At 39.7% G+C, this 27,225-nt stretch overlaps 1 protein-coding gene across 11 annotated transcripts in view; it reads right to left on the bottom strand.

The window, feature by feature from the left end:
- PTPN13 (protein tyrosine phosphatase non-receptor type 13) overlaps window positions 1-27,225 on the bottom strand; it is a 193,274-nt gene that overhangs the window by 3,284 nt on the left and 162,765 nt on the right. For 2 of the 11 annotated variants that reach the window (XM_087962816.1, XM_087962820.1), the window contains exons 30-44: window positions 24,759-25,111; window positions 24,062-24,236; window positions 21,339-21,497; window positions 19,239-19,410; window positions 18,932-19,142; window positions 16,090-16,160; window positions 15,723-15,778; window positions 13,605-13,731; window positions 12,531-12,665; window positions 10,303-10,382; window positions 7,909-7,964; window positions 6,851-6,954; window positions 4,944-5,092; window positions 3,179-3,269; window positions 1,959-2,296 (exon numbers count right to left, since the gene is read on the bottom strand). In XM_087962816.1, coding sequence (XP_087818942.1) covers window positions 1,959-2,296; window positions 3,179-3,269; window positions 4,944-5,092; window positions 6,851-6,954; window positions 7,909-7,964; window positions 10,303-10,382; window positions 12,531-12,665; window positions 13,605-13,731; window positions 15,723-15,778; window positions 16,090-16,160; window positions 18,932-19,142; window positions 19,239-19,410; window positions 21,339-21,497; window positions 24,062-24,236; window positions 24,759-25,111 — 2,277 coding nt within the window. The remainder of the gene's footprint in view (window positions 1-1,958; window positions 2,297-3,178; window positions 3,270-4,943; window positions 5,093-6,850; window positions 6,955-7,908; window positions 7,965-10,302; window positions 10,383-12,530; window positions 12,666-13,604; window positions 13,732-15,722; window positions 15,779-16,089; window positions 16,161-18,931; window positions 19,143-19,238; window positions 19,411-21,338; window positions 21,498-24,061; window positions 24,237-24,758; window positions 25,112-27,225) is intronic. The other 9 variants (XM_087962817.1, XM_087962821.1, XM_087962822.1 and 6 more) reach the window with 6 other exon arrangements.

Raw genomic sequence — 27,225 nt, 5'->3', positions numbered from 1 at the left:
CTGCTCTTTCCTACAAGCAATCCTGCGCACATGCACACTTGGCACAGGCTCCTCGGGAAGCTCCTCATCGCTGCTGCCAGCCCCCACAATCTCTGAAGGCAGCAGTCCACTCCCTAATGGTCCTGGATGTAAAGTTTATAGCTGAGTCCTCGCTCTCCTCAGCCGTCCGCACCTGCTGCCGGCTAATCACAACACTATCAAGTATCCTGAAGTGAATGAATATCACAACAATGATGAACAGCCTAATCGAACTTTAAAAAAAAATCCAATCCATAGCCAAGTTCTCTTTTCTTCATTACACTTTCTTTCAACTTAGCATCTTCCAGATATATGGCGACTCAGCTCCCCAAATTCTTAGCTAGCTTCAGCCTAGAATGGTTCCAGATCACTCTTATGTAGAACCATGGGAAACGTAACATGATTGATATTAGTCAGAGGGCCCTTTGTTTCAACAATGGGGAAAGATTACCATGCGCAAAGCAGAAATTTTAGGGTCTAGCAGTTGTTAAAGATTAATGGTAGGTTTAGCAAATGAAATCTCCTCAAGAGACAGATTGGAAGACTGCAAGCATTGTAATAACGGTAGTCCTCCACTTACGACCACAACTGGGAGCGGAATTTCCATCATAAGTCATTGCAATCATAAGTTACATTTCACAATCATTTTTATAAGGGACATTAAGTGAATCACACAGTCATTAAGTAAACCATGCAGTCATTAAACAAATCCAGCTTTTCATTTTTCTGGCTGGAAATCCGCAAAACTTCACATGAGCCCAGGACTCCCAACTCATAAATGTGGGGCAGTTGCTAAGCAACCCAATCGTGATCACGTGACCTTGGGGGTGGTGCAATGGTCATAAGTGCGAGTACAGGTCTTAAGTCAGTTTTTCTGAGGCCGCCATAACTTTCAACCACCTTTAAATGAATGGTTGCAAGTTGAGGACTACCGGTACCTATACTACAGATGTCCAAAATACAATCAAACTTGGCTAAACTCTAGAAGTTTGCTAAAGCTTTTCAATACCTCTTGATTTGCAGGTAAGATCTTGGCTCATCATAATTGTTTAATATTTTGTTCTTTAAACATTAAACACTTCAACAGATAGTCCTTGACTTACAACAGTTGATTGAGTGACAGTTTGAAGTTACAACAGTATTGAAAAAAGTGACTTATGACCATTTTCACACTTATGACCACTGCAGCCTCCCCATGGTCACATGATCAAAATTCAGATGCTTGGCAATTGACTCATATTTATGACTATTGCAGTGTCTTGGGGTCATATGTTCACCTTTGGTGACCTTCTGATAAGCAAAGTCAGTGAGGAAGCCAGATTCACTTAACAACTGTGTTACTAACTTAACAACTGCAGTGATTTACTTGACAAAGTTGTCAAGAAAGGTCGTAAAATGGAGCAAAACTCAAGGAACAAATGTCTCGCTTAGTAACATAATTTTTTTTGGCCTCAATTGTGGCCATAAGTCGAGGACTATAGTATTTCATGCATTTTTGCATTTATTTTCAACAACCCTATGCAAATTGAATCCTGTCTGAATCCTTTGTCCCCAATGGCAAGTTGATGGACAACTAATCAAGACTGACAACTAATCAAGGAGAGAAGCAACCTGGAATTGAGGAAAAATGTCTTAATAGTGAGGACAATTAACCAGGGGAACAACTTTGCCTTCAGATGTTGTGGATGCTTCATCACTGGAGGTTTTTAAGTAGCGACTGGACAATCACTTGTCTGGGATGGTATAGGATCTCCTGCTTGAACATGGGGGCTGGACTAGAAGATCTCCAAGGTCCCTTCCAGCTCTATTCCGATTCTAATTCTAATTCTAAACTTTGGATCCATAGAAACAAGAAAGATGAGCAGAAGCGAGTTTTTCACCCCCTCTGATTTCTCAGGCTGGTTCGCCCATAAAACCACCCTCAAGACAAAGAGTCTTACCTGAATGTCCTCAAGTTCCATGATTCTAATGATGAAACCTTTGAGTTCCTGCAGCTGAACCAGAGAAAGACGGAGGCTATCGTTGACCATTGTGGTTTTGCCAAGAGCGTTGGGCCAGTACCGCTGACATTTGACCTTTTCTCCTTCTACTTCCTGGGTCATCATGGCTATAAGAGTGCATTTCTGTTCCCAAGCCATTTGCCAGAAGTCAGCCACCGTATTAGGGAGGGGTCCTTGGCATGCAATGTAAAGATATTCCTTTGTCCCCACCAGCATCCGGATAAAACTGGCATTGATATAGCCGCCTTCAGGCCCAAGAAGCACCCTTGTGGTGTCATCTGCAGTTCCCAAGAGAGAAGGACATGGTCTTCATTAATTGTCACTATTATTATCAACTGAGCAATAAGGATAGAATTATACCACATACCAGCAGCAGCTTGTAATTTGAAGGTAAAACCAAAAAAGAAGAGGAAAGAAACAGAGGACAAAAGAAAAGTGTGGCGAATATGCTAACATTTCAATTCCATGTACTTATCTATTTAGCCATAATATTATTTCCAGCCCTCTATCTTAACTATGAGAACCAGTTTGGTGTAGTGATCAAGGCGCTGGGCTAGAAACCAGGAGATTGTGAATTCTAGTTCTACCATAAGCACAAAACCAGCTGGGTGACCTGGGGCCAGTCACTCTGTCTCAGCCCTTGGAAGGAGGCAATGGCAAACCATTTCTGAAAAACCTTGTCAGGGATTTCTCTATGCAATCACCAGGAGTTAAAATGGACTCAAAGGCGTATGCGCATGCGCGCGCGCACACACACACATGGACTATGGGAGATTTTAAGCTTGCTTCCACTTAAATATGTGCAATTACGAAATAAAACTAGATGTAAAGTTTATAGCTATGAATAATATCACTGACTGCTACATTATTATTATTTCCCTAGGATATAATTCCTGCTGAATTATTCCCCCGTGTGACTATCCTCAAAATATGACACTACTATATTAAACCAAAGAATTAATATGACCACTTGTGCAACAAAGTATGTTTTTTTTTTTAAAAAAGGCTTAATTTTCTAAGAGAAATCAGCCACACTTCTACAGGTAATCTTCTGACATAAATATTCCATCTGTTGCTGTCTCAAAGGCAGTCATTAATGACTACAAGAATTAAGAAGAATAAATTAAATAATAAGCGGCCTTTTGGAAGTCAAAACTTACAAGGCAGAATGTTCTTATATCTATTCTTCTTTCTGTTTTCCTTCGTTTGGCCAACCAAACATTGATCCAGTGGCTTTAAATCATGAAGACTCTGTAATGACAAAGTATTCTTAACTGAATGAAAAATTGTTTAAGTCTTCTTTTGCCTTTAAAGAAGAATATATTGCATTATATATGGTCTATATCACCCAGATCAACACATATGGCCGAGAGATTTGAAGTGTGAGATAAGGTTTAGTTTAATAGCTTGATAATGAACAATTAGATTATTCAACTACAGCTTTAGATTAACACTCTCATGAATAGAGCTTGCAATTAAATAATTAAGCAAGGTATAAATGACAAAGAACCATGGAAACAATGATGGCAGTAAAACATGGGATCGTTTAGGGGAGTAGCAAGTATAGAAAATAATTGATATTTTATAAAATGACTGAATAATTTCAACAATATTCTTATTTCTCTAGTGTCAGGTAAACCCTACAAGAACCCTGGTACTTATGGACATCTTGTTTGTGCTCAACAGATCCCTTGGTCAAACTGATATTCATGGAAAATTGGGTTTCTGTTGGCACCAAATTAAAGGTAGTCCTTGTCTTACGACTGCAAAAGAGCCCAAATTTTCTGACAGCTGTTAAATGAGTTTTGCCCCATTTTATGACACGTGAATCACTGCAATTGCTAGATTAGTAACATGGTTGTAAAGTGAATCTGGCTTCCCCATTGACTTGGCTTGTCCGAAGGTCGCAAAAGGGGATCATACGGGACATTGCCACCGTCATATATATGAACCAGTTGCCAAGCATCCCAATTTTGATCACGTGATGTTATGAAATGTTGCAACGGTGGTGTGAAAAACGGCCATGTCACTTTTTTCAGTGCTGTTGTAACTTTGAATGGTTACTAAACAAATGGATGTAAGTCAAGGACTACCTGTATTTTTTTAAATGAAGTTGTGTACAGATGTAAAGAATTTGACAAGGGGGGGGGGGAGGAAATTAGACTTAAACATGCATGTGAACTTTCTTAGCACAGATTGAGATGAACAAAGGAAGTGAAGAAAATGGTGGAATTTTCTTGGTGGTTTGCTTCCAGATGTTCCATTACCCAGCTAGCCAACATCCCCATTACCACGTCTGAGCTACAAATATACTCTTATACAGGTAGTCCTTGACTTAGGATTGGACCTTAGCAACCTTCCAAAATTATGATGGACCTGCAAAATGTGATATATGGGCCAAATTTGAAGTTCCTACTGTCAGGGCTCCGGCATCCACCCTCATTCAAATCATGAGTCTCTACCCACGTTTCTCAGAGTTAAAAAAAACAAACAAGATTTATTAGGAGTGAACATAACAGCTCTACCTGGGTGCAGCCGACTCTGAGACACATCATTCATCTCACCCTTGACCCTGGTCTTCCCCCAACCCCCTGGATGTATATTCTCCAATGGGACACATCCATAGCCAAGAGTCATCAATCGTGCTCTCCAGTAATAATCTTGCACTCCAGAAGCTTCGGCCCGCCTAGCCATTATCTATGAAAGCATTTTAGGAATGCACTACTTCCTCCAATCCCTTTCTGCTGTCAACTCTAAAAGACCTGAGAAATATTTTTGAGTTGACACCAACATCTGTGCGTCTCTCACAGTCACTTGACCGTATGCGTTTATGGCTCTTTGCAGTGCCCTGCAGTCACACAACCGTAATATATACTATTTGTTTATTCCTATTTTCAGGGTTGGCTTTACAGAAGTTCCGCTCACCTCAATTTCCTTAGATGGGACCCCTTGTTCTAACACACCCCGTAACTTCTGAATAGTTGATTTTAATTTGGATCCTGTGTAGTTGCCCGAAGGAAAAAATTGGACTACTGGAAGAGCAGCAAGTTCTTCATTGGTGATTAATGGGCAGTCTGGAACAGAAAGTAGATAGATGTATTGGTGTCGATAAAAATCCACATAAAAACTCCTTTCGATGCTGCTAACTTATGAACTATAGCAACTGTGGTCACCATGATATAATTTGCAGGCTGTCAGAGGCTGATCAAAACATACTATGATGACAACCTTTATAAAGGCTCCCATAAATAACCCAAGTGGTAAACAACTCCTGAACATTAAACTTTTACATTCAATGCTTAACCCTTACCATGACACTTGGATTTTCATTCAATTTACAACACCACCTAAAAACCTATTTCATACTTACAAAAAAAGTTGTTTCTTTCCACAACTGATCTATTACAATCCTATTCCTCTCTCTTTCACAATGAAAACCCTCAATTACGTCCATAAATTGAAAGGACATAATTGGCCAATTTAAGGAAGGACCTGTCTAATTAGTTGGCCTTTTGTAAACATAGAGTTACCGCATCTGAGCTACCAACATTTGGGCAACCACTAGATGGAAGCAGGAGATACAGGAAACTCTTCATGCAATAATTGGGTGTTTTGTCACCAGCCAATTGATTCTGGCAGCCTTGTTGTGAATATTGTAAGCAAACCTCTTTCTGTCCATCATTTTAGGAGATTTACCCCAGAATAATGGAACATTTCCCTTATGCAAACTAGAGCTTTGAGCTAGCTTGAATGGCAAAAGAGTGAGAGCAGTCATCCAGAGTTTTTCCAGTCCTATTAAAATTATATTAAGTAGGAATGATGTGGTGGCCTAGAGGTGGAGTTCTTGCCTCACAATCAGGAGGCTGTGAGTTCGATCCTAGGTAGAGGAAGATATTTCTCTCTCTGGGCACAATGACAATATATATGTACTGAGCAAAACTCTGAATTGGTGACAGGAAGGGCATCTGGCCGGTAAACACTTTGCTAGCTCTATTCAATTGCCCACAAGGAACTATGGGGTCATTAAATGATGATGATTAAAGTTATGTTAGTTGCCCAGAAAAATACCACTTAGTGGCAACAGAACAGTTCTAAATTATCTTAACTTTCAATAATTGTCTGCCTCTCATTGGCAGTGGGAATCTAGATAGGTAGACCTACATTTCTTCCAGCTTTTAAAGTTCCATGCCTCAAGTCTTGCCTCAAATGACACTTCGGTTGTGAGCAACCATTACAAGACACAGGAGGATCACAAACTTGACATGAAGATTTTTCCTGCCTCAATACATTGTATGGTCAAGCAATAGGCTGGGAAGAGTCCACTTGCCCAAACACTTGTGAGCTGCAGTAAGTCACAACTTGGGAGGAATTCTCAAGAAACCTCCAAATTGTCAACAAATAATTTTTAACACCAACAACAGAAAGGAGACTAAATATTTGAAAAGTGATTGGAGTCACTAATGACATTTAAATGTACATCAAATCCAAATTAATTTGTTTCATCGTTTCATAGTTCTCTGTCCTGATCTTGCTGATATTTTGGAGCGTCCCTCTTTCTGATCAGAGAAATCAACTTTGAAGACGACAATAGTTGATTTAAGGTAACTTCCTAGATAGAGAGTTCCAGATAGTTCCTGAATATGAAAGGAATTAATCCTCAGGGATTCTACTGCCAGGTGGAGATGAAAATTATTTTTTTGAAAACTCTAAAACTAGAAATCTAGTTTGTTACTATCAATATTACTGTTTCCAGGACTAACTGACATTAAAAAATGACAAATGTTGGGATTTTAGCAGCTGTCCATTTGGAGGATACAGTAATGGCTGCCTACCTTTAACAGACTGTGGCTGGTTTATTGATTCAATGGGCAACTCCTCACTTCCCCAGGTAATGTCATCATCATCTGCCTGAGCCATCACAGGTTGCTGAGGTAATCTGAAAAAAATATATGAAAAATACATTCTTCTGAGACAAAAAATAGACATTTCTCTCCCAAAAGACAATAATAATTTTAATTGACAGAGGCGACAAAGTACAATGAAATTATTTTCTTAATCAGAATGATGGGTATAAATGATGGGTTTTTCCCCTCATTTTTTTTGAAAAAGATATCTCACCTACATTCTAACGCATGGGTGTCAAACTCGATTACGTCATGGGCCTGCGCTTGTCATATCACATTTTTTGCCTTTGTGAAGCCGGGGTGGGCATGGTCTGTGCGTGACATATCGGGCCCGTGGGCCGCCAGTTTCACAGTCCTGTTCTAACAGATCACCCTACTGGATGTTTCATGTAAGGACATGAGAAATAAAGAACAGCCTAAAAATAGCAGGAGAAAGCTGAGTCCTGTAGCCTGCTATCTGAAATCCAGTAAAATAAATCCATCACCTCAATTATTGATATTAAAAGCACTACATCTCATTTTAGTGAATGGATTGCTGCTGCTAAATCCTGATTTCTTACTGAGAAGGCAATAATCCAAGACAGGTAAGCATGTTCAAGCTCATTGATTTCAAGAAGTTTATACTGTTTTGGTTTGTGACCATCGAGTAAATATTGGAACAGTGAAGAAAAACAGTCCACTATTGAGCCTGGTTGGTTAGTATAGGTAAAGATTTTGCCACAAACTGGAAGAGATGAATAAGTGGTAGGAATTTTTTAAAACGAATATGTCTTGGAAATAGAGTAATCATAGTTAAGATTTGGGAAAGGCTTCAGTTGATGATCTCGTGAGCAAAAAACAAAACAAAATCATCACTGTCCCATTCTTTTTGGGAGCTTTTTACAATTTGTGTTCAAAATCTCTGTAGTTTCCTGGGTATTTCCGAAAGGTATAACCTAGCACTCCCATTATAAACGTTTATGTTCATTCCCAAGGAAAGGACTCACCGTCCATACATCCTGTTGCCATTGCAATGTTCTTCACAGCCATTTATTTGGGTCTGCTAAGGGAAAAGGCAGATTAGAAAGAGTTTGCAATCAACTACAGACCAAACAAGGGAGAGAGAACCTTTTTATATAATAGATAGAATTAAATTCTTTATTGGCCAAGTGTGATTGGATACACAAGGAATTTGTCTTGGTGCAGATGCTCTCAGTGTACATAAAAGAAAAGATACATTCGTTAAGAGTCAAGAATCATCAGGTACAACACTTAATAATAGTCATAGGGTACAATAAGCAATTAAATCATACTAGGAAACAGTCCATATACGTCGTAAGGATCCAAGCGACAAAGATACAGTCATACAATCATAAGTGGGAGGGGATGGGTGATAAGGAATGATGGGAAGGTTAATAGTAATAGTAGTGCAGACTTTGTAAATGGTTGGACAATGTTGAGGAAATTATTTGTTTAGCAGAGTGATGGCGTTCGGAAAAAAACTGTCCTTGTGTCTAGTTGTTCTGGTGTGCAGTGCTCTATAGCGTCGTTTTGAGGGAAGGAGTTGAAACAGTTTATGTCCTGGATGTGAGGGGTCTGCAGATATTTTCACAGCCTTCTTTTTGACTCGTGCAGAATACAGGTCCTTGATTGAAGGCAGGTTGGTAGTAATTGTTTTTTCTGCAGTCCTAATTATCCTCTGAAGTCTGTGTCTGTCCTGTTGGGTTGCAGAACCAAACCAGACAGTTATAGAGGTACAGATGATAGACTCAATAATTCCTCTGTAGAACTGTATCAGCAGCTTCTTGGGCAGTTTGATCTTTCTGAGTTGGCGCGGAAAGAACATTCTTTGTTGTGCTTTTTTGATGACGTTTTCCAGACTATAAGAAATTTCTCTGCTTTTCTGCAATAGATTTTAGTGAAATTTCAGCCAACCTGACATGTTGCTGGAAGATTGTTAATGTTTTAATTATATAGCCTATTTGCATATCGATAAATCTCCACTTATAACAACTGTTCAAAGTTACAATGAACCTATTACCCTAAAAGCTACTTACAACCTGTTTTTAAAGTTACAATGGCTTCACCTCCCCTGCTATTACATGATCACATTTTGGCTCTTGGAAACAGAACCATCTTTATGGCTGTTTGCAGTGTCCTGCAGTCATGTGACCATGCTTTCGGGGGTGGGGGAGGATTTGCTGAGTTTTAGCGAATTGCCTCTCGTTTCTGGCAAAAAACCCCATCCATTTGATAAAATCAATTTGCTTAATGACCATCACAAACTAAAAATAAAAATCAGGTCCAGTCACATAATGCTTTGCCTTACGACCGCAACAATGTACTACTTGTAATTCCGGGCTCAATTATATGATGAATAGACAACTCCCCCAATGTATCTTTTGGTCTTGTAGGACCGTTTTGCAGGAGGTTGTTGTTAGGAATCTGTCCACCAATTAGTTGGGTTGGCAAAAAATAAACCAAAAATGTATGTTTGTAGCTTTAAGACAAAATCACTGTATTGATTTATACTATATTCCGATTGGTTGATTATATTGCAAATTACCATAAGAGGGAGCTAGAGATCATAGCTTGCTCTCTCTGACATTCTCTCTCTCTGATATTCTGTCTCTCTGACATTCTGTCGCTATCTAAGGTTCTCTGTTGTATTTATGCTGTGCTTATACTTTGATATCTTTGTTTGCTGTAAATGACAAAGGCACCCAGTAAGAAGATTTTGTAATTGGATATTCTTTGGACTGTTAAACGTATACGACCTGGACTGTTTATTGGACTCTGCTATTGCTTAAAGTAAACTTTAACTCAATTCAGCGTATCTGTGTGTGGCTGAATATTCATAACTACTCTCATAAACGTTTCCATGTGCATATCCTTATTACTCAAGGGTTATTCTGTACATATCGTAACAGTTGTTCCATCAAGAGTGTTATATTTATATTAGAGTTATACAGGTTATGTTTTGACTGGAGATATAAAGAAGTTATGGTTAGAATTTGACTTTACTAAAGACAAATTAATGGGAATAATTTTATTAGGTCTTCATTTTACATTCTGTGGTAGTCTTAATTATGTGATGGATGAGATTGTCTTTCGGCATTATTTACAAAGTACTTATCCATTGGAATATAAAGAAGTGAGGATGAGGGTTTTGATTAATTAAGGACTTTGGTGTCTGTTTTTCTGTCTGTCTGTTTAGGTACCTATTTTTCTTTTTTGTTTGGCTTTTTGTTTTGTTTTATGAGGCACAGTGAGATAGGACTCGGTTGAGGACTGTTTTTTAAATATCAAACACACATTTAGCTCATCCTACATTGGATAGGATGAGAGGTCAGCCAACGAAGTCAAGGAGAAAGCTGGGTTAAAAATAATAATTATGATACCTCTGAAAAATCTTCAGGCAAAGATGACCCATCATAGTCTGTGTCCTCTGATTTCTCTTCCAAAAGTTTCCCATTTGTCTCTGCAGAAAGAGAAACACACTGTAGGAAAAATCGCCAACGTAAAAAGTGCAGCTGGACCATGCATACCCATCTGTTGTAAAATAACAAAGGCCTGGAAATTCGGAAAGTCACTCCCAATTATGTCTGAGGGATGAACTGGGAAAATGAACAGGGACAATATTGGTAGGATTGTGGGGGGCTATTTTGGGAGACTTAATCCATTTGGTCCCCGCTGAAAAAACATGGAAATTATTTGTTGTTAGTCAACAGTTTGCCACAAGCTTTGCAACAGGACAATCCTGGGGGATTTTAGAAGCTGCACACTGCCAGAGAAGCTGAAGGCTGCCCATTTGTTCCTTGAAGGGTTTTTTGTGATAAAAAAAGACAAAACAAAAAGTGCAAAAGCAAGAGGACAATATGAAAAACAACAATTTGTTTGTACACTTCCATGCATCAAGTTGCACAACTGAACAACTGAAATCTCAGTCAAAAGTCCCTTCAAGTACCTTAAAGCAGGGGTCCCCAACCACTGGGACGTGGACCGTACCGGTCTGTGGATCACTTTGCACCGCCGCAAAGAAAATAAAAATAAAAATAAAATAAAAATGGCGGCTTTCTTCGCCTTCTGGTGAATGCTGCTGGGATCAGGGATCAAGGACACAAATGAAAGAAGGGGAGGAGGAAGCAACCAAAGCCTGTCCTGCTCTCCGGCTCAGCGGCTTCGGTTTCCTCCCGCCTCATTCCTCTCTCAGTCGCTCTCTCGCTCCTCCACCAGCCCAGGAAGAAACTGCTTCAAAGAAGCCGGCAGGGTGGCTTTTCCTGTCGGCGCAGCTCCCGAGCGCCCGTTCACCCCACCCCACCGCCAATCAATCCAGGTTCAATCCAGTGCTCCGTTCTGCCTGCTTGCCTGCCTTCGCTTTCTGGTTGTTTCGGAGCAGCTTCGGCTGAGAATAATAACTATTCGCCTCTTTTTCTCAGCCGAAGCTGCTCCGAAACAACCAGAAACGAAGGCAGGCAGGCAGGCAGAACGGAGCACTGGGATTGAACCGCAGGCAGCGGGGTGGGGGTGAACGGGCGCTCGGAGGAGCTGCACTGAGAGAAAAGCCACCCTGCCGGCTTCTTTGAAGCAGTTTCTTCCTGGGCTAGTGGAGGAGCGAGAGAGCGACTGAGAGAGGAACGAGGCAGACACCTGAGGGATGAGGCTGAGGAGGGAGGGAGACACCTGAGAGATGAGGCTGAGGGAGGCAGGGCTGAGAGGCGGGCTTCTCAGCCGTCCTGCAGGGACTTGTCCTGAGCCGCGGAGACAGCCGTGGGCCGCCGCCCAGCGCTCAGTTTTGAAGGCGCTCCTCAGCCCGGCGCAGTTCCTGAATCTGCAGCTGAAACCCTCCGTTTTAAATGTCCCAATAGAAGAGAATATCTGTCGCTCAGGGTTGCAATGAGGAGGCATTGGCGCTCCTGAACTTGGTGGTTTGCTGGCAGACGCTTTATTACCCGATTAGGTAACAACATCAGATGTTACCTAGTCAGGTAATGAAACGTCTGCAAGCAAACCACCAAACTCGGACTCCCCCCCGGTCCTTGAAAAAGTGTTTCTGCGTGAAACTGGTCCCTGGTACAAAAAGGTTGGGGACCACTGCCTTAAAGGATCAAGTACACACTGTGGCAAGAAACCACAGAAACTCAAAACGACTATTGAAACTTAGTTTCTTAAACTCCCAATAGAAGGATACTTCAAAATTAAGACACCATTACCAAAAAGCCTTTTTCTCTCAAGAGTAAAAAAGGGTGTGCAGAACATTTCCAATATACATTAATTTTGTTCCTTTCCCAGAATTGTTTTTAAATTGGACCTTCCCATCTGTAATTGAAGTACTAATTGACAAAGGGTTACAGCTGTTTGAAGACAAAGAACTTAAAACAAAGATTTCTTTAAGCAACGCGGGCTCTAGTCATCACAAATACTAAAAAAATGCTTCCCAAGAATTTAACATTTTTGCAAACCAAATTAGCATTGAGAAGACATCTGCTCCATATATATTAATGATCTGATAAATGCTCCACTCTCAGAAAAATTAATATTGCAAAATCACATCAATTTGGAATTGTTCATACTTTATGGTGTGCAGACCTTATAACCTGGTTTTTCTGAGATTTTAACTTAACCGTACCTGCATGATGGGTCTCAGATGCAGAATTATTACGATTTAGCAGATTCTGAGCTTCTTCATCGACAACATCTAAAAGATATTGAATAACTTGATTGTGATCATCCTCATCATAAGAATCTTCATCTTGGACTTCTGCTTTAAAGAAAACTTTAACATTAATATTATTGCTGGGGAGAAATCAAGTTAATTCAAAAAATTTCAGTTAAGGATTGAGTGTGATTTTCTCTTGGGAATGGATCTATTTTTCTGATGTGCTATGTGTGAGTTTTGTATTACATCATCCTAGGGTGACTATGTCAGGCCTTGGCCCAAAGACGAGATACAAAGAGATCCAATTAAGTTTAATCCTTTTATTTGCTTACACCCAATGGACAGCGCCTTGTCAAACTAACGCTATAACTTTCTACCCTACTAGATACATCTTGAGAGATTCTAGGGTGCTGCTGCCCCGAACCCCTTCTCCCCTCTGCCATTCAGCCCGGGGTTAGTCTCTTAATTTGGGCCTCTCTCTGAGAAAGCTCTGCGTCACCAAAATTCCCGCTCCCCCTGCCTCTCCAGGTGCAAATTTCGTAAGAGATGATTAAACTTCTATCCCTAGAATTCTTAGCAAGCATGACCATCACTGAGAATTCTGGGAATTGAAGTTTGCACATATGGTTGATACCCAAGCTGACACTGTCTGCAGTACCAAAGTTAATGCATATAACTATATGCATATAATTAAAAATTTATAGCGACAACATACATTAATACAGGATGAATCCTTCAAAAACAGTATCATTCTCATCAGTTTATTTATTATATTTTTATCCAAACCTTTATAAGTAACTCAAGGAGGGAACCAAATATACAGTAATATTCCTTCCTCTTCTTTTTCCCCACAACAACCACCTTGTGAGGTGACTTGTCTGAGAAAGAGTGACTGGTCCAAAGCCACAGGACTAGAATTCACTGTCTCCCAGTTTCTAGGTTAGCATTTTAATCATTATACCAAACAGGCTGTATAATCTGGGTGCTATTCCAGAAAACTCTGAAGACTTAGAAAAATAGACAATCTTATCTCAGTGTCATTACCTTTGTTGTTGTTATAGTTGTGAAAATCTGAGGCCTGGAAAATGGTATCACTTGGAGATATTTCTTTAGAGATAGGATCCTGGGTTAGACTTCTCAGTTGGAGACTGCTGTTTGTTTCGCCATTAATCTAAGAAGAACCGAGACAAATTAAGGTTTTTTAAACTGAAAAATTCTTTGAGATATAGGATTAATTGCTCCCACAATGAGAAGGATTTAGAAGATCCATTAGCTTGCTTTCAAAAAAATCTCAATTAAACCCTAAGAACTACCAGAGTTGGGAAGAGCCTGTAAATGCAGAACCTCTTTAAAGCAGCTATGTCTCTTTTCAGAGCCCCATGTGTGACTGAAATAAGACATAGCTACTTGCATGAGCTGAGCATTAAATGGGTGACTTAAATCCTGAAAATTGTGTCGGTGTATCCAAACCGAGCAGAGAGGGCTGTAAAGTACTGTAAAGCGGTATGTATGTAAGTTTAAATGCTGTTGCTATTTATCCATCCATTTTCCTATCTTTACTAACATTCTACCAAGGTGCACATTTATCTTATTTGACAATTATCTTTTTACTTTCTATATGTTATGTTACTGTATGTTATACAATTATATAATATCTTTATTCCTCATTTTGCAACTTTCTTTTGTATGAGATTTTTCACATCCAATCATTATACACACACACACACACACACACACACACACACACACACACGTGGCATTTTGCAACATAACTCTTTGCATTGTGTTCCAAGAAGTTTCCACACCCTTTTATGTCTGTTTTCTATTTATTTATTCCAGTCATTATTTTCTTTTGTATACAGGAGTCATACTTTCTCTTCCTACAATTTTTCCCCCTTCACATTTTTTCTCTACTTCTTTGTAGAGTTATGTCTATTTTTTTTTCTAAGATCTATTCTTGTAATTTCCAAAAACTGATTTATCCACGTACCAAGCCTCTTATCTCACTATATCCACCACTAATTCCCTCTATCTTTCATTATAAAAACCAAGAACAGTTATGGTTTTTGATTTATTCCACTGCCATTTGTATGAACTAATGAATTTATGATTAAATTACGTATCCTAAAACAATAATTTTTAAGCAGATGCTGTGACCATTCTCATTCATAGCTCAATTACTTTTTTGTACATTTTTGTCTTGTTCTCACTCACCCATTCTTATCATATAACAATATATATTTCTGAATCACATTAAATCAGAGTGTGGCACACTTTTCTTCCCAAACTTATTATCAGCATACACTAGACGTATAACATGCAATAACTACCAATGGATAGATTTCTGCTTTCATGTACATTTAGTAGCCTTTTCATTCATGATTAAATCTACATTTCACTGCATGAATTCAATTCCAACCCAAAAGATCATTCAGCTTATTATCTCCATATTTCCTTCAGATGTAAGCACATCCTTTCTCTTAATTTCACAGATGAGCAACATGTATAGGCAGTCCTCGACTTACAATAGTTCGTTTAGTGACCGTTCGAAATTACACTGAAAAAAGTCACTTATGACCATTTTTCACGCTTACAACCGTTGTAGCATCCCTATGATCAAAATTCAGACACTTGGCAACTGGCTTGCATTTGTGATGCTTGCAGTGTCCTGAAGTCATGTGATCACCTTTTGCAACTTCTGACTAGCAAAGTCGATGGAAAACCAGATTTACTTAACAACTGTGTTACTAACTTAATAACTGCAGTGATGTAATAAATATGGCAAGGAAAGTCATAAAATGGAACAAAATTCACTTAACAAATGTCTCACTCAGCAACAGAAATTTTGGGCTTGATTGTGGTCAAGGACTATCAGTAATTTCCTTCTGACTGATCGTAGCAATGAAATATTTCTCTCTTTTCCAGTTAATTATACCTAGTCATTCTTTACTCATCATAGAAAGCAACAAGCTGGTTAACTATAAACCCGAATGAGCTCTATAATCCAGAGCTTTCTAAATGTGCCGTCTTATTTTGCTTTTAATGGTGTTCAGTGTATTTCTTTGAAGTGCTTTTGACTGTAATTTTATAATCTTAAAATTCATCATTGTGCTTCATGTTTTGTAAGTGCAAATTATATAAATAACGTTCTTGATTACTTACTTTGCAGATATCAGGTACCTTTTCTGTTTTGCTACCAGGTTCTCCCTGAAAATGGCCTTTAAAAAAAGAAGGCAGGCGAGAAAACAAGATTGGTTTGTTATTATTTTTAACTTTATAATAACAGACAAAACAATCTGGCATTGAAAATTATATTGTTTCCTTCAGGGATCAAATAAACATTGTCAAATGTTTGAAATATGTCTGCTCCCTAACCCCAAACTCTCATTCAGATCAAACTTATTGAGTAATTATTTATATTGGCAAAGGAGTTCTATTAAACTCAGTATGACATTCTTTTGAAAATCATTAATATCCTTAGGATATTATTCTGCAGAGGAAGTCAACGTATTCTAAATTATGCCCTTACCATTCTGTTTGATCGATTTCAGACCAATGAATTCATGTTCTTTAGCTTTTGGAAATACTGGGTGGCCATCTCTGAAATCAAAAAGAAAAAGCTTTACATTCAGCTTTTGCCTAGGATACAAATGGATTTTACCCCCCGAATATGTTTAAGACAAGTGACATTTCAACCAACTATTCATAAGACATGGGTACTGTCAGAAGTAACCTAGTGGCATTGAATCAGGAGTGGGCTGCTGGGGGTTCTCAGGGGTTCGGGAGAGCCCCTAGCTAAGATTCTGTGCAGTTCAGAGAACCCCCAAATCCCACTCCTAGATGGCCCCACCCACCCTACCCCACTCCTCCCTGGAGTCCCCACGCAGCACGTTTTGAATGCAGGTATGTGCAGGGTGCGTACAGAGGCTCAGGGAGGGGAAAAACGGGCCTCTCGGAAGTTCAGGAAGGCCGAAAATGGGCCCGTTTCCGGCTTCCAGAGAGCCTCAGGAGCCCGGGAGGTCATCTTTGCCCTCCTGGAAGCTTGAGGAAAGCTTCCGGAGCCCGGGAAGGGCAAAAACACCTCACCCCGCTGTGGTGCAGGAGGCCAACTAGGCCATGCCTGCTATGACCATGCCAACCCAGCAATTGGGCAGAGAACCCTTTGCTAAAATTTTTGAAGCCCACCCCTGCATGGAATGCCTAACAGGGAACACAAGGAGTTAATGAAGGAAATAGGTCCATTAGAGAAGAGATTCAGGAACAGGGAACCACGAGAAAGAGATTCAGTATTACTTTGCCTTAAATACACATGGTATTAATTGTTTGGGACAATTACATTGGTAGGCTTTCAAGATTCAGCTTCATTGCCCTACTAGCAGTAAAAACCTTTTGAGAAATCCAAGTGATTGCTATTTTTTAACCTCGCCAGCCTTGTAAAGTTTCACCTGATAATTTCCAAGTCTCAAGGCTAAACCATCAGTGGCTTAATTTTTTTTTCAGGAGTAGCTCCGCATGTTTAGAACAACAGATCGAATTTTATCTAGTTCATACTTAAAATGCCATTAATTACTAGAAATATAATGTAAGCAGCATTGATTTCCATGGACAGACATTGATCACAAGTACAAGGACCCAAATAATTTTTTGATAGTGAGCAAATTGCATCTTGTCTTGGACGGAATGAATCGTGTTCTATTATTTAGTGTAATAAATAATCCCAGCAGAGTATGGATTAATTAATAATTAATGGCTAAGCAACTTTAGCTGATATACTTTGGCCACCAAATGAGAAAAGAGGACTCACTGCAAAAGACCCTGATGCTAGGGAATATTGAAGGCAAAAGAATAAGGGGATGGCAGAAGATAAGATAGTTAGATAATGTCATCAACGTAGTGAATATGACTCAAAGGTGATTTGTCAAAAGGCAGCAGGGCAATTATGAGGAAGACGTTTCACTTCTCATCCAAGAAGCTTCTTCAGTTCAGTCAGCTTCTTGGTTGAGAAACAAAATGTCTTCCTCAAGATATCTACAGACCCCTCACATCTTGAACATATACTGTTTCAATTACTTCTCTCAAAATGACGCTATAGGGCATTGCATGCCAAGATAACTAGACACAAGGACAGTTTCCCCCACCCACCCCGTGCCATTACTCTGCTAAACAAGTAATTCCCACAACACTGTCAACATACCTATAATAGGGCTGTATTACTATTATCCTTCTCATTTTTCCTATTATCTATTTCCTTATCTTTTTATGACTATAATTTTGTTGCTTGTATCTTACGATTTATATTGTTTTATTTAGTATCCCAGTATGATTCATGTTAATTGCTTATTTAGTATCCTGATTATCACTGAGTGTTGTATCTTATGATTTAGGATGAATGTATTTTTATATGATTATGATTTATCATAATCTACAGAGCACTGCACACCAGAACAACTAGACACAAAGACAGTTTTTTTCTGAATGCCATCACTCTGCTAAATAAATAATTCCCTCAACACTGTCCAACTATTTAAAAGTCTGTACTATTACTATTAATCTTCTCAACACTCCTTATCGGCCATCCCCTCCCACTTGTGACTGTATGACTGTAACTTTGTCACTTGTATCCTTACGATTTATATTGACTGTTTCCTAGTATGATTTGATTGCTTAATGCTATGACTATTATTATGTGTTATACCTTATGATTCTTGTCTCTTGATGAATGTATCTTTTCTTTTATGTACACTGTGAGCTTTTGCACCAAGACAAATTCCTTGTGGGTCCAATCACACTTGTCCAATAAAGAATTCAATTCAATTCAATTCTGTCACTTGTTGCTTGTGTGTACACTGAAAGCTTATGCACAGGAGACAAATTCCTTGTGTGTCCAAACACACTTGGCCAATAAAGAATTCTATTCTATTCTATTCTATTCTATTCTATTCTATTCTATTCTATTCTATTCTGTTCTATTTCTATTTGATTTTTTCTATTCCTATTCCTATTTCTATCACTTGTTGCTTGTGTGTACACTGAAAGCTTATGCACAGGAAACAAATTCCTTGTGTGTTCAAACACACTTGGCCAATAAAGAATTCTATGCTGTTCTAGTTTGAAAAACACCTTTGAGTCACAACCATGATGTGGATGACTGAGAATCTCCAGAGACATTTAGCAGTGAACATGAGTTTGGCCAGTGGAGGATAGGAGGGCCTGGCGTGCTGTGCTCCATGGGGTCATGAGGAGCCAGACATAGACTTAGCAAATGAACAACATGCAAACTTCGCTTAGTACAATCAGGCCATTGGTCACATCCTGGAATAAAGGTGAGACTGAATCAGACCAATTGCACAGGTAGGCATTCCAGGGAATACCTTGTTGCTTTCAGGATCACATTCGGAAGAGCTATTTCCAAGGCCCTCTTGGCTTCTTTCAAACTCAATCCCTGACTGCTGATCCCATTAATATAATGGATGATATCCAGAATACGAAGTGTTCCCTCCAGGGCTGCAGCAGATTTGGGGCTTATATCACTGATATATAACACTTGATAAAGACTATCATGACCACCAGCAAGGGAAATACCTGGAAGAAAGGGAGAAAAACACAGCTGCAAAGGTAGAACTTTAAAGGCAACAAAAGGGGAACCCCCAAAGATAGCATGATGAAATGTGGGGTTACCTAATTCTTCTTGAGAGCAGGTAAGGCTAATGTCAGGCAACAGATGGGGAAATATAGGGATCTTAGGTTGTTCCAGGACACGTCCAAGCACCAGCATGACCATCTTTGGAGCAGCTCGGAGAAAAGTGACTGCATCTGTGTGGCTCATATTAGTAACGTCTGTCTCATTAACCTGCAGAGGTGAATATCGGAGAAAGACAGAAAGAAAGAAAGAAAGAAAGAAAGAAAGAAAGAAAGAAAGAAAGAAAGAAAGAAAGAAAGAAAGAAAGAAAGAAAGAAAGAAAGAAAGAAAGAAAGAGACAGATGGAGAGAGGGAGAGACAGAGACAGAAAGAAACAGAGAGAGAGAGAGAGACAGAGAGAGAGAGAGACAGACAGAGAGGGAGAGACAGAGACAGAGAGAGAGAGAAAGAAGGGACAGAGAGAGAGAGAGAGAGAGAGAGAGAGAGACAGACAGAGAGGGAGAGACAGACAGAGGGAGAGAGAAGAAGGGACAGAGAGAGAGAGAGAGACAGAGAGAGAGAGAGACAGAGAGAGAGGAGAGACAGAGACAGAGAGACAGAGAAAGAAGGGACAGAGAGAGAGAGAGAGAGAGAGAGAGAGACAGACAGAGAGGGAGAGAAAGAAGGGACAGAGAGAGAGAGAGAGAGAGAGAGAGAGAGAGACAGACAGAGGGAGAGACAGAGACAGAGAGAGAGAAAGAAGGGACAGAGAGAGAGAGAGAGACAGAGAGAGAGAGAGACAGAGAGAGAGGAGAGACAGAGACAGAGAGACAGAGAAAGAAGGGACAGAGAGAGAGAGAGAGGAGAGAGAAGACAGAGAGGGAGAGAAAGAAGGGACAGAGAGAGAGAGAGAGAGAGAGAAGAGAGAGAGAGAGACAGACAGAGGAGAGACAGAGACAGAGAGAGAGAGAAAGAAGGGACAGAGAGAGACAGAGAGACAGAGAGGGAGAGACAGAGACAGAGAGAAAGAAGGGACAGAGAGAGAGACAGATGGAGAAAGGGAGAGACAGAGAGAGAGAGAGAGAGAGAGAGAGAGAGAGGGACAGACAGAGAGGGAAAGATAAAGAAAGAGAGAGAGATGAAAAGATGTGGGGCTTATATCAATTTTAATTCAAAGAAGTCAATAGATATTTGTAAACTATAAAAATGATTGTTAACTGATGAAGAAGAAAGAAAACACAAATGAAGAATGAAGAAAAAATAATAATTGAAACCAAGAAGCGTTCACCAAATCATTCACAGCATTAAAGATACTCATTGTGTCTTATAACACAAGGTTATACTCATATAGAGAACCAGTTTGGTGTAGAAGTTATGGCCCAGGCTAGAAGCTGGGAGATCCTGAGTTCTACTTCTGCCCGAGGCACAAAGCCAGCCTGGTGACCTTGGGCCAGACACTTTCCTCTAAGCCCCAGGAAGGAGGCAATGGCAAAACCACTTCTGAAAAACATTGCCAAAACAACCTGCGGGAACTTGTCTAGGCAGTCTCAGAGAATCGGGTATGATTGAATGGAAGGGGAAAACAAGTTAGGTTGATAGGATACTAGCTTAATAAACAATAATAATCACCACCAGTTAAAGCCATTGCAAAAAAACCATTCCAATAGTTCTCAAGCAGATGCGCACTTAAGAAAAAGGCTATCAAACAACAATTTTGAGTTGGTGAGGTCCAGGTTATTTGCATAATCCATATTTGCATAACCTAAAGAGCTTAGGACCCCACCTATTGCCTCCAAATCAGAGGTGGGATTCAGCAGGTTCTGACCAGTTCTAGAGAACTAGTAGTGGAAATTTCGAGTAGTTCTGAGAACCGGCAAATACCACCTCTGACTGGCCCCGGCCCCATCTATTCTCTGCCTCCTGAGTCCCAGCTGATCGGCTGGGTCTTCTTTTGTTGTACTGCATAGGAGAATGGAGCCGGAAAGCAGGTTAGTGGAGTGGGGAGGGAATGAAGATTTTACAGTATCCTTTCCCTGCCATGCCTTCTAAGCCACGCCCACCCACAGAACCCCAGTAAAAAAATTTGAATCCCACCACTGCTACAAATCCTTTTCTCTTGTACAGTTTTTATATGTTTTAGAGGTGAAAATGTTCCTCACTTTGATTAGACGATCTCCAGGTCGCAAGCGCCCATCGCTTTTGGCAGGATCTTGTACCACATCATGGATGTAACAGCCGGTATTATCACTGCCTTTTGTCACGGTGAAGCCAAGGCTACCTTTCTCGGATTTTGTTAGAACTACATGGAGTTCCACTTCCTAAAGAGCAAGAGACTTTTATTATATACCAGACTGAAAAGCACAATGGTGCTTTATACATCTAGCATCTAATATGCATCACGCAGGAAAACATAAAAGAGGAGATAATACAGCTTAGTCAATACCTGCACAGGTGGTTTACATAAAATCTATATGTGGGTATAGGAAAAACAGCTTATGCCTAGGTATTTTCTTTCAGACTTTTTTTAAAAAATGGAAAAGATAAATAAGATGGAAAGTTCAGATCCAAAACTGTTTTTGCTGTTAGCTAAAAGCAGTTATGCAGGGAGATTCTAAATCTGATCAGAATATTAGACAATGTTGATGCAGACAGAGTCAAAAACATCACTGATTTAAATCTTCCTTCCCAAAGTTTCGTTTAGCTGCATAGCTTTCTTCCTTCTATTTTTTCAATAAAGGTAATTTAACTTATTCAAAAAATGAACTACTTCTACTCTGTGGTGCAGTTGTTAGAATGAAGTACTACAGGCTATTTTTGCTGCCTGACGGCTGCCTGAAATTTGGCAGTTCAAATCTCACCAGGCTCAAGGTTGACTCCGCCTTCCACTCTTCCAAGGTGGGTAAAATGAGGACCCAGATTGTTGGGGGCAAGAGGCTGCCTCTGTAAACGGCTTAGATAGGGCTGTAAAGCACTGTGAAGCGATATACAAGTCTAAGTGCTGTTGCTATTGAATATCTATACAGAGATTCTCAGTCATCCAGTCCATTGTTGACCCAAAGGTGCTTTTTCAAAAAGCAACTGGACTTTGTATTTCCTTCAAGACATTTCACTTTTCATCCAAGAAGCTTCTTCACTTCTTCAGAACTCATAAAGCTTCTTGGATGAGAAGCGAAACGTCTTCAAAGAAAACACCTTTGAAAAAGCACCTCTGAGACTTCCATTTAGTAGTATGTTAATGGCAAGGAAAGAAATTCCTATTGTTGTCTTCCTCCAGTAAATAAAAATAAAACATAGGAAAATCAGTGATGGATGCCCTTTGTTGCATCTGGAAGATAGTCATGGGTCTTCTGTGTTGATTTTGACTTTCCACATCAATGTTAACTTCAAGGACCTACCATGTCCTTCAATTTACTTCTGAGAGACATTCTACAGAATTTGCTGCTTCAGCATCATCTCAGTCTATGGTGGTGTTATCCCCTCCAGGCATCTTTCAACCCACAAAGAACAAGTTTTTAAGATTAAAACTGAAGGCATGCTTCACTTGTATTGTCAAAATAATTCTGTTTTAAAGATTCTTGTGATACTTCTTGAAGATGTTCAGTCTTGATAGCTTAAGGTGAATTTTATAGGCCTGGTGTTATATCTACACCAGGAGGACTGATAAGCCAGCATAATAAATAGCAGTGATGCAGTAGACAATTATCTTTCTGGATGGGTATCTTGATCCTACAAGAAACATTTGTAGCTTAATTTATTACTTGTGAACTGACAGCCTTCATGAAACATAGCCATTTATTTTTAAGAAGAGACTTTATACCTTGCCATCTTTTCAAAAACTTCAGTCAGTGAACAGAATTTCTCTTTTGTGCAGCTTATCCACCCAACAATTGGATCAAATAATTTGGCATGAACTAAGGAATGATGCATAATTCAATATTATGCAATGAACTTCAAGTAGGAGGTGGGAATTTCAGCTGGGCTTCCCTTGTCCTAGTTTCCTACTTAAATCACGCTGGCTTTTAGCTTAGCTTTAACAGCACCTTCACATAATTCTGTCTCTCTGATGGAACATATTTTATTCGTTTCTGTTTTTTCTACCTTCTAATATTTACTATTATTGTTTTGTTTCTGATGTCCGATGCTTTTTCTTCTTTCTTTCCTTTTGTTTTTGTAGACATTTAAAGCCTTCCATCTTCCTACTGCACCATCAGCAACTTACTGCAAGGAGGGGAAAACCAGCACAAAGTGTACTTATTTGTAAGTATGCAAATCAGGATGTTGGGGTACTTTCCCAGGGACCAATTCATCAATGTGGTTGGAGACATCAAGTTTCAAATTTCTGCTTGAAAAAACAGATTCTCTTCAAATAAAAAAGTTCTACACCGACATTTTTAGGATTAAAGATGAATGAAACTTTATGTTTCCATCTTCATCAGTTTAGCTTTTGACTGTTCACTCCATTCCCATTTCTATTCATTCTACCAAGTTTCTCTTTGACTTTTGTCCTCCATATAAAAGAGTTAACATTCTTATTACAAGACTATAGAATTCTTTCCTCCCCTATTTCAAATTAACACTGACAAAAAGAGAGCTCGTAGTCATAGTCAACTCATAGTCCACTCATAGTCAAACCAGGTTGGTCTTAGAAGCAAAGAAAGATTGGTATGGTTAACAACTGGATGGAGAACCATCTGGGAACTCCATGGCTATTGGCCAGACCAGCATTTCTCAATGTTGGCCACTTTAAGATATATGAACTTAAACTCCCAGAATTCCATAGTCAGCTTTTCAGCAGCAGTTAAGTAACCTGTATTTTGTTGAATTTGTGCAATTTACCCATACCCATACCCACAATCAATCAGGAAAAAAAGTAGGGAATTACTGGTTCATATTCATCTGCATGTTTTTCAACCTGATTGAAAAGAGGTGCCAGTCTGCCTTGTGGAGATGTGAAGTCAGAGGTAGAAGAGCTGAATTTTTCTTCTGTAAAATTAAGTGTGATGGTTCTTTGGTTTGATATTGGTGACAATTCCATTATCAGAGGGGAGGGAGGGTTGCTACAAGACAGAAAAGGGAGGAAAAAGATTATTTCCAAAGTCACTGACAGAGTTGATAAGAGTTGCCAGCTGAAGAGGTATTTATTAATTGTATTAAATTAAACTTTCAGCTTTGAAATAAGGCTTTCAGGACACTTCATCCCAATTAACCCACCGTGATTATCTCTATATGGGAGAAAAAGGGCATAATTTTCCCCAGAGAAGTGTGGCGAAAGCAGTTTTCCATTCTATCTCTCATTATTTAGCCCAAAGACTTTTCTCTTAGTTCACTGCATTTGCATTATCAGAAATGAACTGGAAGAAAAGTGTATTAGACAATGGCTAGAAACATTTTGCTAACAACAAACATGCTTGTTGATGCAATAAATTCAATCAAAATTCACTATTTTGATAAATGGACAAAGAAGACACATAGAACCTGCCAGTTGCCTTCAGTAAGTCTAACATGGCTCAGAATCACACAAAAGGACAAATAAAACACAAGCAAGACCACATGCTGTGAAGTCAACCAATGAAACATGCCTGTTCTCCATTTCTTGCCTCCTAGATGACTCATGAGGAGAGCAAAACGCTGCATGGATTGCTTCCTTTTGCTTGCTGGGTGTCTCATAAGGACTAGGCGCTTGAGGTGCTGATTGGCTTGGGGTTTGATACAAAGCAGAATTCCACTTTGGGTTGGCTGGATTTGTGATGATTTCCTCCCCGCCGCTCCCACTGCTGTCGCTGTAGCTGTCTCTCCGAGAAGGGGACCTGATCTTCTTGCTTTGGTCAATGGTTTCATTTTCATCAGAACTATCTTCTGGCTCTCCATTAGGGGGAGGCAGGTTTTCTCTGCTCGCTTTGGGGAATATTTTTGGTGGGGAATGGATGGGGGTCTAGAATAAGCGTAAGAAAATAATTGTTTGACAAAATGGCAAATGCCCCTCAAAGGCATACTTATGACCCAGATTCAAAGTTATGATGTTCACCCACTCCCCCTGAGGTCAAGCGATCACATTTTGGGTGCTCGGCAACCAGCCTGCATTTACGGCCATTTATAATGTCCCATGGTCACGTGATCACAATTTATGACAATTTTTTTTTTTTGCTGAAAACCAGGGTTTGCGGACAATGGGTTTGCTTACAACTGTGGATTCACTTAACAGCCATAGTGATTCGCTTAATGGCCACAGCAACTTTAAAAAATAAATAAATCAGGAAAGCCATATTGCTAGATTTCTTCTGGCAATAATTGCCTGTGCCTAGTAAATGGGTACAATCAGAATGTCAGCTATGGAATCATGATTCATCATTGCCACATAGCTGTAGAAAGTGGGAGGGGGTTGCTGTTAATTGAGTAGCTTTTAGTAGACAAAATATAATTCTTTTGTTAGTTCAAGGTTAAAGAGTGTGGCGCAGAAAGAATTGGAACTTACTTTGGGATTGGTTCATGTGGTCTGATGATGAATAAAAAGGGGATGGTTTGTAGGTTGGGACATTGTGGGAAGTCCAGGGAAACTTTTAGTTTCAGAATTCCACAGAATGTGCCAGGTGCTATTCTAATCAAAGTACTTCTGAGATTATGCTTGTCTTGGAGTTACTGACAGTTACTGATTTTCCCTGGAATGCTGACACAGAACTAAGCACAGGATGAATTTGAATATGGTGCAGAAACTGGTTTTCTGTTCCTTCCTGGAATTAATAATGTAATTCAGCCCCTCCACCCATCTTTTGGGCACCAGCTACCAGTTGTGGGGAGATTAGTTTTTCCATGGACTGGAGGGGGCGTAGTTTCGCATGCTGCCTGCATCCCATGGATGGGACTTGGCTTGTTTGTATGGCCCGGTTTCTGGCATGCCACGGACCGGTGCCTGTCCATGGACTGGGGTTTGGGGACCCCTGATATAAATGACTGGCATGAGTTGCAACTGTAATTCCAGGCTTAATTACAGTTATTAAGTCAAGGGCTGTTTGTAAAACTTAAGAGATCTCTTGTTAAAAAGTTATACAAAAGGTCTATAAAGGTGTGTACCAAAAGATAGATAGATAGATAGATAGATAGACAGATAGATAGATAGATAGATAGATAGATAGATAGATAGATAGATAGATGAAAGATAGATATATAGATAGAATAGATATAGCCTTTAACACATACAAAGGTATTTTAGCCACATACAATTCTCAAAAATCTGAAATTTTGGGAAGTCCTAAGCTATATTTTCTTTATCTTATGACTAAACCCATCACTGAAGGTAACCTTCTATAGAGCAGGAGATAGGTCTTGTCTCTGACATATTAGCCAGAATATACTTTTGGGAATGGGCGTGATGGCTCAGCGGTTAAAGACGCTGTGTTTGTCAGTTGGAAAGCTGACACTCCGGGTTCGAGACCCAAGTATCGCATGGCTGGGTAAGCTCCCATTCTTGTCTCAGCTCCTGCCCACCTAGCAGTTCAAAAGCATGCAAATGCAAGTAGATAAATAGGAATCCCTCTGGTAGGAACAGATTCTGTGAGTCTTGGCATATAGAATAGAATAGAATGGAATAGAATACTTTATTGGCCAAGTGTGATTGGACACACAAGGAATTTGTCTTGGTGTAAATACTCTCAGTAAAAGGTTTATTATTATTATTATTATTATTATTATTATTATTATTATTATTATTATTATTATTATATGGTATAACACCGGCATAACACGCATCTTCATTTAAGGAAATTTCAGGAAAAATTAATTCTGCCTGCCTGCCTTTTCTGGTTGTTTGAACGCTGAGAATAATAACTTTTTTTACCGCGAAGCTGTTCGATTCAACCATTAGGCAGGCAGCAGCGAACGAACTGCGGCGGGGGGGGGGGGGCGGTGGGGTGGGAGGAGGAAGCCGCTCTTGAAGCAGTTTCTTCCTGTGCTGGTGGAGGAGCGAGAGAGCACGAGAGATTATTTGTGTCCTGATCCCATCCAGCAGCATTCAGAGCTTACATCGCGATCCGAATCATTGCCTTTTTCAGG

The sequence above is a fragment of the Notechis scutatus genome, chromosome 4 (assembly GCF_049901735.1).
Source record: "Notechis scutatus isolate UNSWTSFEM ecotype Mainland chromosome 4, rNotScu1.2, whole genome shotgun sequence".
Classification (NCBI taxonomy): domain Eukaryota; kingdom Metazoa; phylum Chordata; class Lepidosauria; order Squamata; family Elapidae; genus Notechis; species Notechis scutatus.
This window is presented reverse-complemented; position numbering and strand designations above follow the sequence as displayed.